The 18,095-nt window shown below is 41.8% G+C and overlaps 1 protein-coding gene across 2 annotated transcripts in view; it reads right to left on the bottom strand.

The window, feature by feature from the left end:
* VSTM4 (V-set and transmembrane domain containing 4) overlaps nt 1–16,321 on the bottom strand; it is a 39,114-nt gene extending 22,793 nt beyond the window's left edge. Inside the window, exons 1-4 of one of the 2 annotated variants that reach the window (XR_011740302.1) lie at nt 16,138–16,321; nt 10,288–10,686; nt 2,343–2,411; nt 796–903 (exon numbers count right to left, since the gene is read on the bottom strand). Coding sequence is in view for 1 of the 2 variants with exons in the window: in XM_065843959.2 (XP_065700031.2) it covers nt 796–903; nt 2,343–2,411; nt 10,288–10,686; nt 16,138–16,306 (745 nt within the window). In the remaining variant the exon portion in view is untranslated. The remainder of the gene's footprint in view (nt 1–795; nt 904–2,342; nt 2,412–10,287; nt 10,687–16,137) is intronic. The other variant, XM_065843959.2, reaches the window with a different exon arrangement.
* Between the last annotated feature and the right edge of the window lie 1,774 nt (nt 16,322–18,095).

Genomic DNA, 18,095 nt, shown 5'->3' with positions numbered 1-18,095 from the left:
ATTACTAACATAGCTCTTCTTGAAAGCTTCTGTTCAGAGGTGGCCCTTACACTGTCCTCTAACTCTACGGCTGCTGAGCACACTGGTATCTCATCCTCACAACTTGTGTGAGGTCTCAAATAAACTACTCTTAAACAGACATGAAAGTAGAGCCTCACTGGCTACTCCACAGATCTGAATAGCCCTTAATCAAAGATTAAATAGGTCTGCTTTTGTGCAGGTTTAGCCTCTCTGGGAAACTCTCCCTAAAGAAGAGAAGAACAAAACAGTAATCCTTGATCCTGAAAGATTACTAGGAAAATGCACGTCTGAATGACAAAGTGATGGTTTAGTTTCGAAGAATGCTACAAAGAAGAGAGTGCTAATAACACCTAATTTCCCAAGAAATTGACAGCTAGTCAGAAAGGCAAAAGAAAACAGATCAGAAGATGACTGCTCTGAAAGCCCTCTGAACTTTTCTGTAGCAATGTCACTCCTGAAAAATTTTAACCAGATCTGATCAGAATGCAATTTAATGAAACAGTGCTTGGTTTTCTTTGAAAGAAGTTCTAACAACCTTCAATTTATGTTTATGCAAAGCTGAAAAATTTTGAGCAGTCCAAAGCAAATTTAAAATGAAATAGCTATTCAAAGGGAGCAAAGTGCCCTTGTTCTAGTTTTGATGGTCTTTTCTACCAATATATTATTTTGTTTTTATTAAAGTCAAGGTACTGAGATGTTTATATTCCCAGCATTTTCTGAACTCTCCTTCTTCGGTAAGGGCCTTGCAGTCAGCAAGAATAACATTTCACTCACCTGTGGATCTCCTTTTGTTCAGGAGTGACTGGCAGAGAATGACAAGTGTAAAAAGGAGGACACTGATGATCCCTATTGAACACACAAAGACTGCATACACGTACAGATCTGAAAGCCAAGCACAGATGATGGTCAGTGTTACAGCTGCGTATTTAGTGCTTACAGGATAGAAAAAAGTTATGTCTACAAGATCTAAACAGAATATCACCCAAAAGACGTAGGGTAACAGTTTGGAAGTAATTTAACCCTTTTGAAATTTCCGTACAGTACCCTGCTCAGTCTTAAAACTGGTCGAAGTCTCCATAAATGCAAATAGGTGTAGTTAAGGGGCCTTCCTTTCAGGGGGGAGGAGATGGCTGGTTAGGGGTTTTTTCGCTTTTCTTGTTTCTTTTTTGTAGTGGGACCATCAAAAAATAAAAGAACTTCAGTTGGAAGTACATCAAACAGACGTACTGGTTTAAAAAAAAAAAAAGGTGGTGCAAGGAGTACTGAGTAGCTGAGGAAGAAGAAAGTCTGATTGCTGCTTCTGGTGGTAGCACTGGCTTGTGATTTTTGGATATTTCTTTTATTATTTCTCAATCTACTGCCTCAGTCTCCATTTACAGCTTTTATTCAGGTGCTGTTTCACATTCCCACTGCAGCTGACTGCGACTGTATCATGGCAGATCAAGATGGACTATTTTGTTCAGAAGAAGAAGAAAATTTAATGACTTATTTCTGCCTTTACTAGAACTTTAAATAGGATACTTCAAGGATGCTCTACCCATTAATATCTTGAAGTGTCCCTAGGGAGGTATATTGAGTTCTTTTCTGCTTCACAGAGAGGAAACTAAGCCTTAGAGGTCAAGTGTTCTTGTAGAAAATGACGTGGCTGGAACTAGACACCTTGACCTGCAATTCTGTGGTTTGTTTCCCTTACACAGTGCAACAATAGTTTGTAAATTGTGGTTTAAACTGTAAGTGTCCCCACAGAATCAAGGCCAGCCTGCGAGGGAGCACTCCTGCCTGGCACGCAGCACAGCAGGGTGGCTATGAATTCCCTACTAGTTCTGCGCTGATGCTTCGGATTGGGGTAGGAGGAGGGAATCCCAACTGCCTGCAAATTCTGGATTTCAGTCTCCTAGAACAGTTTTTCACTAACCCACACAGAAGATGCTGCTTGCCTTGAAACTCAAAGGATCTATAGGCTGCTCTTGCAGTACAGAGCACATCTGGCGAGCAGCTTCTAAGGCTACTTGGAGTGCAGAGTGCTTGGTACCTCTTCAGACACAGTCAGCACCTTCCTGGATAAGGGGGTTATTTGCATTGCATGATTAGCCAAGCATAGCTTTTTTTCCCATTGACCATAACAAACATATGGGAACATGGAACTGGATATTTTCTTCAGTACCCCTTGTACTCTGTAGGATGCTTTCTCAGGCAAGCCACGAGTTTGCATAGGAACTAGTAAAACTGGACCTGACTGGAGTACTTTAGTTGTATACTTCAGTTCAGTGCTACAGTACATCTTGTATGCAACCAGTAGCAGTTAGATGATGTGTCTTTACCTTCAAAAAACTTCCAGGCTTCATGTTTTTTCTTGAAAGTAGGATCACCAGAAGATTTTGATGAAATCACTGAAGAAAAAATAAAAGACATAACAAAAATTGAATATGTGGCATAAAATGCTGGGACTTCTTGAAGTAAATGTAGCTCTGCCTTAGACTTCAGTGCACAGATATCCTGCCTTATCTCACAGGATAATTACCTTTCAATGAAACACTTTAGTTATAAAACAGCATTATAAAAATACCTTCCAGCAAATCACATCTGGCTTGGCACCCCTCACAAGCACTGTATGGCTTGTGAGATTGCCTCCCTGTTGTCATCTTATTCTGGGATGTGTGGTTTTTCAATAGAAAGTTAAATGCAGTAAAGTACAATGAGAGGATAGAAATGCACTTTAGAAGAGTTTAGGCCTTAGAATAAAGTGGCCATGTGCTTGTATGGTCTGTAGTAGCATTGTGGGGATTGTCTGATTATCCCAGGAAAAAAGCTGCTATTAATGCTGTATGTAGCTGGTCTTATTCTGACTCTGTGTCCACAGTTACCAGGAACTCATACCTCTAGCGTTGCCATTAGTGTTCCTGTCCCGTAGACTTCCTGAGGCATGTTCAAATGCTTTAGAAAGTGCATATCTGAGCTGGGAAGCAGAATGCATCTACTTACTCTAAGTATCATAGAATCATAGAATGGTTTGGGTTGCAGAGGATCTTAAAGATCATCTGGTTCCAACCCCCCTCCCACAGGTATGCACACCTTTCACTAAACCAGGTTGCTCAAGGCCCCATTCAACCTGGCCTTGAACACTTCCAGGGATGAGGCATCCAAAACTTTTCCAGGCAGCCTGTTCCAGTCCCTCACCGCCCTTATGGTGAAGAATTTCTTCCTTATATCTAAACTAAACCTACTTTCTTTCAGTTTAAAGCCATTACCCCTTGTCTTATCACTACATGCCCTTTTAAAAAGTCCCTCTCCATCTTTCTTATAGATCTCCTTTAGGTACTGAAAGGCCACAATAAGGTCTTCCTGGAGCCTTCTCCAGGCTGAAAAATCCCATCTCTCAGCCTGTTTTCATAGGAGAGGTTCTCCAGCCCTCTGATCATCTTTGTGGCCCTCCTCTGGACTTGCTCCAGCAGGTCCATGTCCTTCTTATTCTGGGGGCCCCAGAGCTGCACACAGTACTGCAGGTGGGGTCTCACCAGAGCAGAGGGGCAGAATCACCTCCCTTGACTTGCTGGCCATGCTCCTTTTGATGCAGCCCAGGTTACGGTTGGCTTTCTGGGCTGCAAGCACACTTTGCCAGCTCATGTTAAGCTTCTTATCAACCAGCATCTCCACGTCCTTCTCCTCAGGGCTTCTCTTAATCCATTCTCCACCCAGCCTGTATTTGTGCTCTTAGGTGTAGGAACAGAGTAGTCTGAACATCCTAATTAATGTAAACAGCTCTGTTACCTCTGTATCGGTGGCCATAGACTGTTGAGTGTAGAATAGCTTAAATTCTCAGCTAAAGCAATTCCCCTGCCTATGGGTGGGGTTTTTTGTTGTTTGTTTGTTTTTTCCCCTAGAAGGAAGACTGCATGACTATAAGTTGTACCAGCTCCCTGTTATATCTCAGAAAAAGTGCTGACTGAATGACTGTTCAAAATCATATAGGAGGGAAAATAGCTGCAGGTTTTTCACAAAACTGTACTCTCTGTGTCAGGAAGAGGAGCAGTCTACAAAGCTCTGGGCAAATGGGTGAATGTAAATGTCATAACAGTTGTACAGCCTAGTACTAGAATCCAAATGCTCTGACTGCTGGATCACTGGTCAAAACCCTCTCTGCTCTCCTCAGTGAGATTATTTATGCATGCTGACATTTTTTGATGACATCAGATTAGATGATCTCACTTATGATAATTCATGATTTTTTTTTCTTCTGCTAACAATCATTGCAATGGATTAGGAGTCCAGTGTCCCCCAGACTGACAATGAGGTCTGAATCTCCTCCTTACTGGAAAGATAATTAGTTATGGAGTGTCCTACAGGGATGTGAGGTGTAGAGCTAACTCAGTGGATATGGAACTTCTTTCAGGACTGATGAAATCTTCTGTTTAGTTGTGATGGGAAGCTCATATTTATTATTTAAAAAAAAACTACTCGTTTGTTTCATGAAAGCACTGCACGTGAATTTTTGGCAAGTATTTTAGAATACCTTCCCTGAAAAAAAGGCTTTTGTTCATTTGGGGGCGGGGGGGGGTGATCTCGCATTCCTGTATCTTGCAACATTTTTACCATTAGAAAATGTCACATGTGACTAAGATTTAATAGAGCTCAGATTATGTTCTATGGGAAACTCTGACACATATATTTCCCAAGAAGACAGACTGTTGTGACCATCTCACTTGATTGTCCATGTCTCTGGGATTATAATTGGGCTACCTAATTTTCTGTTTGTCCTCCTACATGTAGTCCATTCTCTTGGACTGTAAACCATTTGAAACTCCTATTGCTCTTCTAAAGAGATGTGCAGTACCTTGCATAGGGGTTTGAGGGCTTACCCAACTGTAAATGGTGGTTTGGAAGTGCTGCGTGTCGTTCAGAGACCATTCACTGTTTTGAGTTTTCTGATAGGAAGGCAGAGGGAGAACCATCTTTCTGATTTCCTTTTGTCCCACTCCAAAAAACTGTTTTCTGGTGTATTCCATACTATAATGGTGATCACTAACTTGATTTTATGCTAACAATGACCACACAAGCCCAGGAAAAAAACAGATGCATTTGATAAAACATGGGGGAAGAGGAAAAGGTTCACCTTAACTTAGGAGGAAGATGTTGCGTGACTAGAGGAAGAGACATTTCTCGGCAACATTAGGGCAAGGCTTTCCCTTGTTGTTATTACCAAGATTTAACAGCAGCCTTTTCATAAATCCTATTTGATATATTGTATTCACTATCTCTAAAGGGACAAACTACAACCGTTCAAATTTCAGCTGGGCCTTCTGAAAACACTACAAAGTTGCTGTAGTTGACGTATAAGTCCATGAATGGAAGACCATAAAGACTACATCCCCATCAGATTGAGCTCCCCTTCTGAATAAACGTATTCTGTCCCAAAAGGAGAAGGCAGATATGTAGCTAAACTTTAAACTACCTTAATTGCACATTAAGGAACAGTAGCCTGTAACTCATTTGCTGTTCCAGAACTCCAGTATGTGTATCTGTATATATTTGCATTGCAAGAAAATGCATTTGCAATTTCTTAATGGCCTACATAAATTCACACCTGCAAATTTGCCAGCAAATAACAAAATCTGCATATAAGTTAATAGCAGCAGATTCTACAGACCCACCTGTCATCTGATAAGGTTTTTGCTTTGAATAGTGCTATGCTTGGTGGCTGACAAAAGCTATGTACTGAACTGCCCCAGGTTTTTTTTTACTTCAAAAGCAAGTCAGATTTTGAAGAAGTACCATGACCATTTTCCCTCTAGAAACTCATCCTATACAGTGACTTCTTCTTCTTCCTGTGTAAATAAAAAAAGAGACCTAAAGGCTATTTCTGCATCTACTTGATGTGCAAAGTTGCACAAATTTGCCTGTTACTTTATCATAAAGACACTGTTTTGAATTTAGGCGTAACTGCAGACACATTAGCTGGAAAAAAATGTTAGACAAGACAGCAACTGTGACTTGTTTGAATACTGTTACCTTATTTGACAAAGCACAGGCAGTACAGTTTAAATATCCAAATGCTTCAGGCAATTTGTATTGTTTCTTTTGTTGTGTCCTGGATCTAACTGTAATATAAGTAAATCCTTTTGCAATAAAAAATGTAACTGATCATAATATAAAATACAAAATGTGCTTGGAAAAAAATTTCCTTGAAAAGTCCAAGTGTTACCATTGGGGAAATCGGAGACTTTATCACCACTTTGAAAAGAGTTGCTATCCCTCCCATGTGTAGTAAGTCTTGTAAACTTGCAGTGCAATAAATTAATGTTAGCTACAGCAGTCCTTTGTTTCCTGTAAAGAGTCTTTTAACAGGAAAAATTGCTATGGTATTTAAAGATATGTCATTTTTCAGATGTCTTTTAGTATCTTTACTCTGGATTTAGAATTTGAATAAATGCTCTTACAAGGGGGCCACGATGGGGATGTCTACCTCGCATCCTGCAGAGCATATTGTTGGTGTGCTCAGTCTCTGGGTGGGCCCGCCTTCCTCCCTGGCCCCAGGTTTCCTCTTCTGCTTCAGGTTATGTTTGAAGCAGAGAGAAGCAATACAGCTGACCAGACAGCGTGAGAAAGATGAACTCATGAGTCTCAAATCCCTACTCTGATTCTGTGTTCATAAATCATACTAAATATCAGGGAGAAAAACAGTGTTTAAAGGCTGGACTGAAAAGTTGCAGTCTTCCTTCTTGGCAGTAACTAAATAGATCTGAACCCCACACTTTAGCTAGGAAGAGCAATGGCATGTTTCTGTGTTATAGTTATCAATAGCCTGAGCAGCTATGAAGGATGCACAGTGGCTTCTTGTTGTGAGAAAGAGTATGACAGGTAGTCTAACAATAATTTATTTTGTTTTTCTTCTGCTGCCATTTACTTGGAAGGTGTCATTCCCTTTCCAAGCACTTCTGACAAATCCATATGTTTCACTATGGGCATTTAAGAAATTCCATCATTCAGTGAATGAGAAAACACTCTTTAAACAGCTGACCTGCCCTATGAAATGAAAAATCTCCATTTGATTTTCTCCCTCCTTATTTTTTTTTTTTTTCTTCCACAAGCCTGCTACTTGTTCTGCACTTCTTGGGTACATCTATTGGTCTATTTTGCAAGTCCTTCACGGAAGAAACACATTACTTGTTATACATTCTGTCCTCCAGTGTACTTCTCTTGGAGACAGCTATCAGGTCTGGTGCAAAGGATCTGGGGAGAAGGGTCAGAATAGTGTAAGCCCACAGCTGTAACAGCACTCTCCCCCTTCACTGCTTCCCTCTGTCTCTTGACACCAGACCTGGCCTCCTCTAACTCCCTTCCTTCAAGTTATCCTCAAAAATTCTTCTCAAGGAGACTCTGTGATTGTATGGTGGACTCCTAGCTGGGCTTGTAGGCCTGCAAGACACCCATTTGAGGTTCTGTTAGAGTAACAACAGAGTAACAACACCTGGTAGTTACTCTCAGCCTCTCCTCCTCTCCTGGCACAGCATTTCAACCACTTGTTCTCTGTGGACTGACATGAGAGCCTTGGCTTTCCCTCCCCACATCAGATTTTGGTAGGAGATTAGGGCTGTTGGAATGCTCAGTCCTTCTTCTTGACAGATACTGAATCTCTCCTTTCAGCTGAATCTAAAGGGGTGAAGGAGGGAGAGATAGGGAGAGGAGGAGGAGAGCCAAGCACAGGAACAGCAGGGAAAAACGACTGCTGAGCATGAAGCAACCTAACGCCTGAAGTCTGTAGGACTAAATCATGTAAGCAATAAAGTTTCATTTCATAACCCTGTGTGGTTACAAGGCTAACCACTGTGTCTTGGCTCCAGCTACTCAACATGGGGTCAGTGCTTGTAAAACTTAATGCCCTTCAGAGATTAAGATGGCTGAGTGCAGGAGATGGGCTCGAGTGATTTTACTCCTCCCTGTTTAAAAACAAAGGAATGAAAACAGCAACAAAAATCAAACAAGAAACTGTTCTTTGAGCTGTGAAACTAATGTATTCTGTGTTCCACACCCAAATGGCTCTCCTGTCCACAACAACCTTACGACTGGACTCCTTCTCACGTGGTATGTCCAGGAGACCCAGCTACTAACTGTGATGTGGAAGGTTACTGGGCACATGGCAGCTCAAGAACAACAATTAACTTTTTTGTTCTTATAACTTTCCTTCAAGGAGGAAGTTCATACAGATCTTCTCTCCCTACCCCCAGCCAATTTCACTTTACTTGTACATTAATCTTTTTAAGACTTTTATCTCATTAAAATCAGCCCATGGATTCAAAAGGGTGCAGGCTAGTTAATAGTGTGATCATGTAAGCTTTTGTTTCCTTTAAGATACAAGATTATGGATTACAGATGACATTTGGTTGCAGATTTACATTTCTGACCCACGGTGCTTATTGCTCTGGTGATTTGTATTTAAGAGTTTAATGAACTTCAATGAAGTTTTACTTTAAGTCCCAGTTTTGTGGTCTGCAAAACAAGCATGGCTGATGTATAAAGCTGGGGCCTGAGTGCTGGACGGGTGGGCATTTCCCTGGTGGAGACAGGTAAGGGGTTGGGGTTCCTGTTTGGACCTGGGTCCTGCTCTGTCATTACTTATATTTCTGACTGTCTGCAACCAGGAAACAGAAAAAATCCCATATGAATGTCCTACAAGATTTCCAGGCAAGTTTTGCATGCCCAATAAGACCAAATAGTTTAGACTAGGATTTTCTTGCTGCTGCTGTTTAAAGTTGATCCATGGTCTTTGCTACTAACCCAAACAGAACTTCAGCTTTGGATCATCAATGTCTTTCATCATTCCTAGTAATAATCAGCTAATTACAGTATGTTAATGCCATGATCTCTCAAGACAAATGTAAACATCACTGGTCAATGTGAAGCTGATCTTTATCTCTTATTATACTGTATTTTTTCACATCATTCTCAAAATTCTGATAGATGAAAGTGAAAGCTTGTGATACATGAGAGCTATCCACAGGAGATCATACACTCAGATTATTTTTTACTGTCACATTTCTCTCCCTAGTGTGTTTGTAATAGAAAAATAATACAGAAACCTGAATTACACCAGTGAAACTGGCATTGAGGGAATGTGTTTTGCATCAAGACTACATAAATTTGTTCAAATCCATCTTGAAAATACCTGTAGTAGGTGGAGTTCCCTCAGAAGAATATTGCATTCAGAGGAGAGCTAGGGTCATGTTTGCCAAAAGACAAGGTAGGTAATTGGGACCAGGGTTTCCCAGCTACAGGAATAACCTTTGTGGTCTAAACACAGTGATAAATTTAGCAGGAGAAGGAATAGCAGAAACTTTATGAAGTACAGTCTCTTCCCACAAGCTTTTCTGTGATTGCTGGATGAGCCTCTTGAATTTCCAGACCCACAGACCAAGCAATCACACTTGATTTTTAGTATTATCTTTAGAGTTGTCCTGATGGGAAACTAACTTTTCTGTTTATAAAGCCACAAGCAGGGAGTTAGTTTGCCAGCTAGCATTAACAGCACAACTGCTGAGCTCAACCACTTCTTCAAAGGATTTTGTTCTCTAAATCCGATCTCGCCCATCTCTGAAAGTGTGGGTGTAGTGGCAGTGTTAGATTTGAGCTGACCCATCCTAAAAGAGATGGCTCATTTTCATATTGGTCCAAAACCCTTGCTCATTGGTGGTAATTTCTTTATCTGAAGTTCAATACCAGCTGGTCACTGCTTTTCTAGCCCTGCTTTCTGGCTACAAGTGGTATAAACAAAAGTACAGAAGTGATACTAGAAATGCTACATACCAGCTGCTGCTAGACTTAAAAGCAATGAAAACACTAAGAGAGGCAAAACATAAATCTAAAATACAGTGTTTCTATTTCTGGCTGACCCACTGTGTATTCTTCAGAAAATAAGTCAATTTCTCTCTGTTTCTGTCTCTTTGTATTTTAATAATAATGCCATTTGTTTACTCACACTAGCTGAATGTAAAGGAGCTTTAATTACTGTGATTCTGGTAAAAGGTAAAAGAAATAACGATCTCCTACAAATCTACCAATCTCCTCACTTCTCACTCATTTTATTATAGGCTGAGTAACATCTAAATTGTAATATGTAAGTAAAGAAGTCGATGATTAGGTTTTCTTGTATCCACAGATAACACTTAAAAGTGATCTAACTTAAAATGTCTTTAGAATGAACTTGTAAGAAAAGAAAAAAGGGATCATGGGACAAAAAAAAATATCATAGGATCAAAATTGTTAGTCTCTCACCTCTTATTTCAGTAGCTGCTGTGCCATTTGACCATGCTGTCCACTTATTCCTGTGTTTGCCAATTTCCTGGACTTTGCATATATAATGTCCTTGATCTGTTTGCTGGAGGCTTAGAATAAGAAATTTGTACAATGTTCCATGTTTCTCTTTAAAAAGATGAAGTCTCTGCTTGTGGAAATGATGAGTATAATTTCCATAATACTGGACAGACCCAAATTTTGTCATTTTGATCATCAGATACTCCTGAGTAGGTGATGCAGCAAAGACCCACCGCACAGCCAGCAAGTTGTCTGTCTTTCTCTTTTGAGAAATGTGGCAGTAAAGAGTCGCATTATCTCCCTCAGAGTATCGCACTGTTGGTCCTGGAGAGACTGTCACATTTAAAGCTTCACAAACATCTGCAAAGGAAAGAGAAGCTGGTAAGAATTCACCATGCTGGCACAACGACACCATAATCTGTCTGAGGACACAGGTCCATAGCAGGTGAATTGATGACATCCATTCAGTGCAGCAATTTAATAAGCTTTTAGAGCCTGACACCTCCTGTCTATATGTGAACCTTACAGATGTTACAATGTCCTTGTTCACTGAGTCTGCTGTAGTATTAATGCTTATACTAATTAACAAGGTAGGGCTGAAGCAGACACCTTGCTGTTGTCATAGGCTTAACGTCACATAATCTTTTGTAAGTCTGAACAATCGTTCTGTAAAGCTACCTTGGAGCAAAAGCCAGGGATGTCTTTTGGAAAGCTGTTCCATAACCAGCTCTTCCAATTACTTGCGTCCTTGCTAAATTGTTTCAATAGCTAGTTTACGCCCATTTGTTCCTGTGCCAACTTTAAGTTTAAATAGTGTTTTCTTCTCTACTGCTTACTTCCTGACTCCATATAGAAAGCAATTATATGGTGCCTCATTCTTTGCTGAGCTAAAGAAGCCAAGCTCTGTTGGTCTCCTCTAGTAGCATCTCCTCTTCCCTATTCACATTAGTAGCCCTTCTCTGCATTTGTTCCAAACTAAATTGTGGGTTTGGTTGTAATTTTTTTAAAAATTTATTTTTATGTGGGAGACGGGAATTTTAGACTGGTACCTGTGAAATAGTCACGGTACCTCCCAGATTTGCCTAGAAATATCCGTGCCTGGTATATCCCAGGATTACATTGTCCTTTTTCATGAAATTTTCATATGTGATTATATGTCAGTTTATAATGAAATAATACGCTTCGTGTGTTTTCCATTCTTTGTCACTTGCAGTTCAGTTCCTAGTGCATCAAATAAATTCTTATTAATCCATAAATACATGACTTAGCTTTAATTAATTCTGTTACACGTTTGTTACTTGGTCCTCGGTTTTTCCTATATGCTATACCAATCTTATGCCAACTTGATACCCTTCCCTAGAAGATCACTGAAAGACTACTTACCTCCCTATATGCCTGTAACCAGCTCTTCACTTTACAGTTCTCTTTGTGCTCTGTTTTAAATAACATGCTCCCTGCCGTAAGTACATGGTCATCTCAACTCTGGGTTAAATCTGTCAGATTAGTCCTTTTGGCTACAACTTCAGTTTAATCTGACATTATTAGTATGACAAAATACGACACAAGATAATATTGGGACGAATTATTATTACATTTTTTCATTGATTTCTGACTCTTGTTTTTCTGTTCTTCATCATGAATCTAGCTTAGACCAGTTCTTTGTCTCTCTCCTTTATTTTCAACAATAGCCAATAAAGGTGAAGGTTAAAAGAAGTCCATAGCTGTTCACTAGAGGTAGATTTTTCTTTCCTGACATGATCTATACTGGACTGATTTTTGAGGCATGGGAATCAACACTCATTTTATTTCCTTCCTAATGTACACTAAGAATGTTCTTATTAGTCATATCAGAGACTGATCTATTTTTGACCAATGGTATATTGTGGCAATGTGTTCCCTAAATGACTTGTGATGTGTAATCTACCAGTCTGATGGCATCCACTAGAGAGAGAATCACATTTCAACAGCAAGCAGGCACTCCCTGCGATGCACTCTGCAAAGTCTGAAATGTCCTCTAAAATGTGAATATTAAGCTTCTTGTTATGTGAATATGCTGTAGTCAAATACTAATGAGAATTCCAACTCTGGAAGAATGATTTTTTTCATTTCTGGAGACTTTTCTAGCACATCAGCTAGGAACTTAACAAAGGGGATGAGCATTTTGGCAGAGACTCTTGTCTGACATCAGCTCCTGAAACACAAACATATATTTATCTTCAAAATAAGCAAGTAAAGCATTTCCCTTCTATTTCTGAAGGACTGTTGGAGGCAGAGACACTGGTTTTATGTCCCCAGTGAAGCCATGAAATGGAGTGGTGAATTGAATCACCTTATTTAAAGTAAATCCACTGAATTAAAGAAATTACGTTGCAGTTGTTTAAGAAGAGCCCTCTGAAAATTAATAGTAAAAAAATTGTTTAAAGTCATTTCAATAGAAAGCTCTATTGAGTGGTATTTTTTCCAAGCAGACATTACTTTTATTTATGAGGAAGAAAATAATTGAAAAGTGCCTTTCTTTATACAATTTATTATTTCTTTAAGAAAAGACAGTTAAGTATGGCCTAGATTATTTATGTAATTATCTGTGCATGATGTTTCCGTGTGAAATTCCTCTAAGTGCCAAAGAAAGAAATTATTTTGGATTGTAGAAAGCACACAAGTAGAACAGGATGTTGAAATTTAAAATTAAGGCTTAATACCACCAAAAGCTTTCCAAGCATGAAACTTTACTTGCTGGAGCTATCCGAACTGGGTGCTTTACAGGCAGATGTGACGATAGGATGGTTTCCTCTGCCACTGAAATAAGAATAAATTTTTGAGGTTTTGCTGCTCAGAAAATAAGGAATAAGTTTAAGAATTTCAGTACTTTTGGAGATTCTCATAATCACTTAGGCTATAAAAGTTTATTAAATCATTTGTAAAAATGTGGTTTGGTTAAATGAAAAGCAAAGTTTTTCTACTGAAATTATGCACATTGTGAAAACTGTAAAGAAAAACAATTATGTCATTTTCCTGACATGTGAACATCTTTTTTGAAAAAAGCTGGCTAGGATTAATTGTGGAATAGAGTCACAAAATAAAAGGCAAAAGGAGCATTGCTTAACTCAGAACTAGGCAGATTATAGTGCCAAAAAGTACCCAAGAGAAAATACAGAGGAACTCAGATATGGTGATGATGGAAGCCTCTGCAAGAAGATAAAGCAGCATTGTACATGGAGCCTCTGATCCCTTTCTAGATGTTTATACTCGTACGAACACTGGTATTTTATACCTAGGGCTTCTGGTTTTCCCCTGGGGACCTGCCTTTTTATAAGGAAATATCAAATTTTGCCTCCTTCATGTTGGAAAGCTCATTTACTTCAGAGGGCCAGTTGCTTGAAGGCTTGTCTGATAAGTGGGAACCCATCTCCTGATCTTCCTTTTGTGGCTCCTATTGGTGTGGCTGTACAAGTGCAGCAATGGGGAGCGCTTTGGAAATGTCCTGATGCTTTTACCATGGTCTTATCTCAAGTTGAACAGGGTCACGTGGTGCTTTATTTAAAACAGAAAAAAAGTACCTGTATGACGCTATCCTCTTGCTGCCATTGGAGTAGAAACAGTGATGGATTTTGGAGGAAAGAGGTCATTCACCTCTTATGTGGAAAGCAGAAGCCTCATTCAGAGCACCCAGACACTAGAGGAGATGTTCCTTCTGTCTTTAGCAAGAGCTGGATCAGCCCCAGCGTGAGCTTTACCCTTGTAATGTGTTCCTTGCCAAGACAGGGGACTCCTCCACAACTTGAGAGCAGGCTTGTGTGCCAACAGAGCACTGAATTTCTAGACTTCACATTGCTGAGTAAAGTGAGTAATCACTGGTTTTCTTCTCCTGCCTTCTCAGTATAGATAGCATGGTGTAACTGCTCAGGTGGAGCACATCACAAGAGTTTGTCTTCCTTCTGGAAACTATTTGTAGAAAAGCGGAGGAGAGTGAGTCAAAGATGAGGATTCCTTTGCACTGTACTTAATCGCCAAACATGTCTCTCACTTCTATTTGCAACCATCTCACTTGCCCCCATTCCAGTGTTTTAGCTGTTTGTTTCTTTGGTACCCTCCACCTGCATGTCTCACTAGCCTATTGGGAGTAAACTGAAGGTTACTGCTGACTAAATCCTGTTTTGAAAAATCCTGTTCTGAAAGCAGCCCAGTTCTGCTTGCATCACTACAATTCCAATTATTAGCTAGGTTTGGACATTGTTGTCTGCCACATTACATAGCAAAACTCTTTCATCGAACTGTCAAGAGTAACAAATCATACTTTTAGCAATTAGAAACCTGTCTATGCCAGGGCTGTTCCCTCTGTCTGTGCTGGAACAGCAGCAAAGGACCCACAGTCATTACTGGGCCCTCAGGTTTAGTGGGCAGATTCAGTGTAGCTGTGTTTTTGTGGAAGAATCCCAGCTGCTTCGGTGGAGATACTCACACATAGAGTTGCTCCTGTGCACTACTACTCACAATCCAGGTTTAGTGTTACATACAGGCTCCTCTTCCTTCCCCCATGGACACTGGTGGGCAAAGTCTGCAACCCACCCTTCAGGGCTGAGACAACTTTTTCCTCAGCCCCTGCTGATAGCTAAGGGACTAGAGAGGCATGCCATCAGGGTAGTTTCCTTCTGATCTCAGATTTACGTGACCAGAAGCATATGAGATGGTTTTTATCCCTGTTGGAGTTTGTTCTGTGCAACAATGCTTAGTGTCAAAGCCTGTTCTATTTTGACTTTTCAACAATTAAAAAGTAAGAAGAGCATATGAGCCAGGAAGAAGCAAAATTCTTTGTTTAAATAAAAATAATTATAAGCTGGCTAGCAAGATCACCAAAAGCAACCAGCTGTTTTCAGTTGAACAGATCTGTCTACAAGTTTCAAAAGTCAGAAAGTCCTTCTCCAAGAAAGCTTCTGCAGTGACTGAAGGTGGACTTGAACCAAACCTCTGCCTCCACCACCTCCTGCCCTTTTGAAGTGGAGATCTCTTTCATTAACCTTGAATGAGCAAGACTTCCCCACCCCCTAACCCTCAATGCACCTTGGAGTTCAGATCCAGACTCTGTGTCCATTTTGCAGGTTTAGGATGCAATGCTGGCCAATGCAGCTTTCAATTGGGAGGCATAAGGTCTTGAACAGGGGTTTTTTACATGTGACCAACTGGTTTGCTTTCTACTAGATGTCTGTTACATCTAGGCACCTGAGGAAAAAAGTGCCAAACCTTTCCCTGCCTCAGCTTTGCCTGCAGTTGCTTGGTGCAGCTTAATATTTTCCTGCCTCCCACAGAAGGCGGCAGAGGAAATAGTTTTGTAAACTTCTGCAGGGGAAGGTTTTTCTGTTTGTTTTGGTGGGATTTGTTTTCTTTGTGAAAACACAGTTGTGGGTCAGGTAGCTTTGCAAAAGCCGGGAAAGGCGGTGGCAGAGCCGGGTGAGGGACCTGCCCGGGGCTGGGGGCGACCCGGCCGGCTCAAGGGACGCGGGGCTGCGGGAGTACCCGCTCCTGGCCGTGCTGCTGGGCTGCCCCGGGAGGCACCTCCCCCCACCCCCAACTTCTCGCTAAGCCCCTTCTCCTGGTGTCCGAGACCCGGGCGCTGCCGCGGCTCGGAGCCGCTGCCCAACCCGCTCCCCGGCGGCGTGGGAACGACCCGGACCCTGCTCCGCGGCGCGAAGGGGCGGGCGGCAGCCCGAGGCGGAGCCCGGGGTCCCGAAGGCGGCCGGGGGGGCTGCCCCGTCCCGGCCGGGAGGTGCTGTCCGGGTTGGGCGCCAGCCGCTTCGCGCCCGCGGTGCCGCTTACCTGGGGCCAGGGCCGTGGCCAGCAGGGCGGCCAGCGCCGTGGCCAGGAGGCGCATGGCCCGCGGGGCGCCGAGTCCCGTCCCTTCCCTCTGCCGAGCTGCTTCCCTCCTCTCCTCCCCGGCCTTTCGCCTCCTCCCCGCCCTGTCCTCCGTTCTCCTCTTGCCTTTCATCTCCTCCCCTTTCTCCTCCTTTTTTTCCGCTTTCTTCCTTCCCTCTCTACTTCTCTGCTCTTCCCACAGTTCTGCCCCTTGCTCAACTCTCCTCTTTTTCTCGCCTTCTTTCTCTTTTTTTTTTTTTTCTCCCCACCAAGCTCAGGCCTGTGGAGTGGCACTGGGACTAGATGGGGCTGCTCCAGCTATAGTCTGTGTGATCCGCCCGGTGCACACATCCTCTGCCCAAAGGTTAGGGGGCTGTGCAGATGGTGAGCAGAAAACTCACCTCTCTGAGCACAGAAAGCCTCTTTGCGAGTGGCTGAGGGAGCCTGGCAGTGGGGGGTGGCAGGACAGGGTGGTGGGATGGGGGAGGCTGTGTTATGCATCCTCTCTGCTTTCCTGGAGGTGTTTGAAAATTTGTAGACCCTCACGCTCATTCACTTCATCCCACTCCTTAACTGGAGTAGGATCACTATTTCCAGCCAAAGCTAGTTCGTGTCTGTCTCCTTTTCTGTGAGCCCTGCTGGTGGCAGCATGGGGACAAGAGGGTCTGGGCAGTAGGACTGCCCCTTCGGCAGTCATGGGGATGGATGCTGTAAGCTGGACACTTGTGCTAGGATATTACTCATGATGCTCTGGTGTTGGGACAATTTTGCTCTCTGATGTGGTAGCATAACTACTGACCATGGACATTCACCCTCTCTCTAAAAACGTCCTTAATCAACTGATATAGCAGATTAGGGTGCATCACCCCAAGGTTACTGTGCTTGTTTTGCCACATGGTACTATAGGTACTATTTCTAGGCCAGGGAAGGACACTATAGGTACTATTTCTAGGCTAGGACAAGGGAAGTTGATATCTGGCAGTCTACTCCTGCTCTTCCCTTTTGCTCCTTTTGGAGGTGTTTATAATTTGAAATCCCATGAATCTTCAGAGTCATGAACATAATCCTTCTACTAGCAGGTATGATGGATTATACCTGATTTTAGTATTCACATTTCATGTACTGTGGATGATCCAAACACTTTGATATTCCCCCTTCCCTGGATAGGAAAATTATTACTGCTTTAGCTACTCCACTCCTGTCCTAGTAATCCCTGAGGCAGGATAATAAATTTCTGCTTTTAATAATCACAGAAAATTGAACACTTGCTTCGTCTGACCCTTATGAGACTGAACACTGCCTTTAATAGATGTGGAATGGAACAGAAGGTGTGTGAACGTGACTTGATGGCTACATGGCTTCTTCGGGCCATCGTGTAATTCTTTTACTTTAGGGACAGACTTCTGTGTTGGTACAGCAAACACTCCTTGCAAAAGAATAGCATCTCAGGATTATGCCCAGAACAATCAGCAGACCTGAGGAAAGAGGCAGCTGTTAAAAGTTGTACTGACTGGGGAGCTAATTAAGATCAGAAGATTTGCGACTACTCTATGAACATAGCAAAGGGAAATTCTGTCAGAGAGAGAAGCTAATTCTGAAAGAAAGAAACAAACAAACAAACAGCAATTATTTACTTTGATGGTCCTAATGGAAGCTCCACCTGAGGCAGTCCTTGGACTGCTGACTGGGAGGGAAACCAGGGGAGACTGATTTGCCTGCTCTTTTCCAAAGCATTTGCTGCTTGCCATTGTTGGATAAAAGGTTAGGCTGGTTGGATGTTTTAGACCTTCTTATATGATTCTGCTAGGCTCAGTCTGCCTCACCCCATGTATCTCATAAATTCATTCAGTCTACTAACCATTTAATGGTGTGTACAATATGCTGATGTAAAGATATCAATAAGGACTGCCTAAGCTCTCATG

This window comes from Patagioenas fasciata, chromosome 8, assembly GCF_037038585.1.
Source record: "Patagioenas fasciata isolate bPatFas1 chromosome 8, bPatFas1.hap1, whole genome shotgun sequence".
Classification (NCBI taxonomy): Eukaryota; Metazoa; Chordata; class Aves; order Columbiformes; family Columbidae; genus Patagioenas; species Patagioenas fasciata.
Note: the sequence above shows the minus strand (reverse complement) of the source record. Positions and strands in the feature narration are given on the sequence as shown.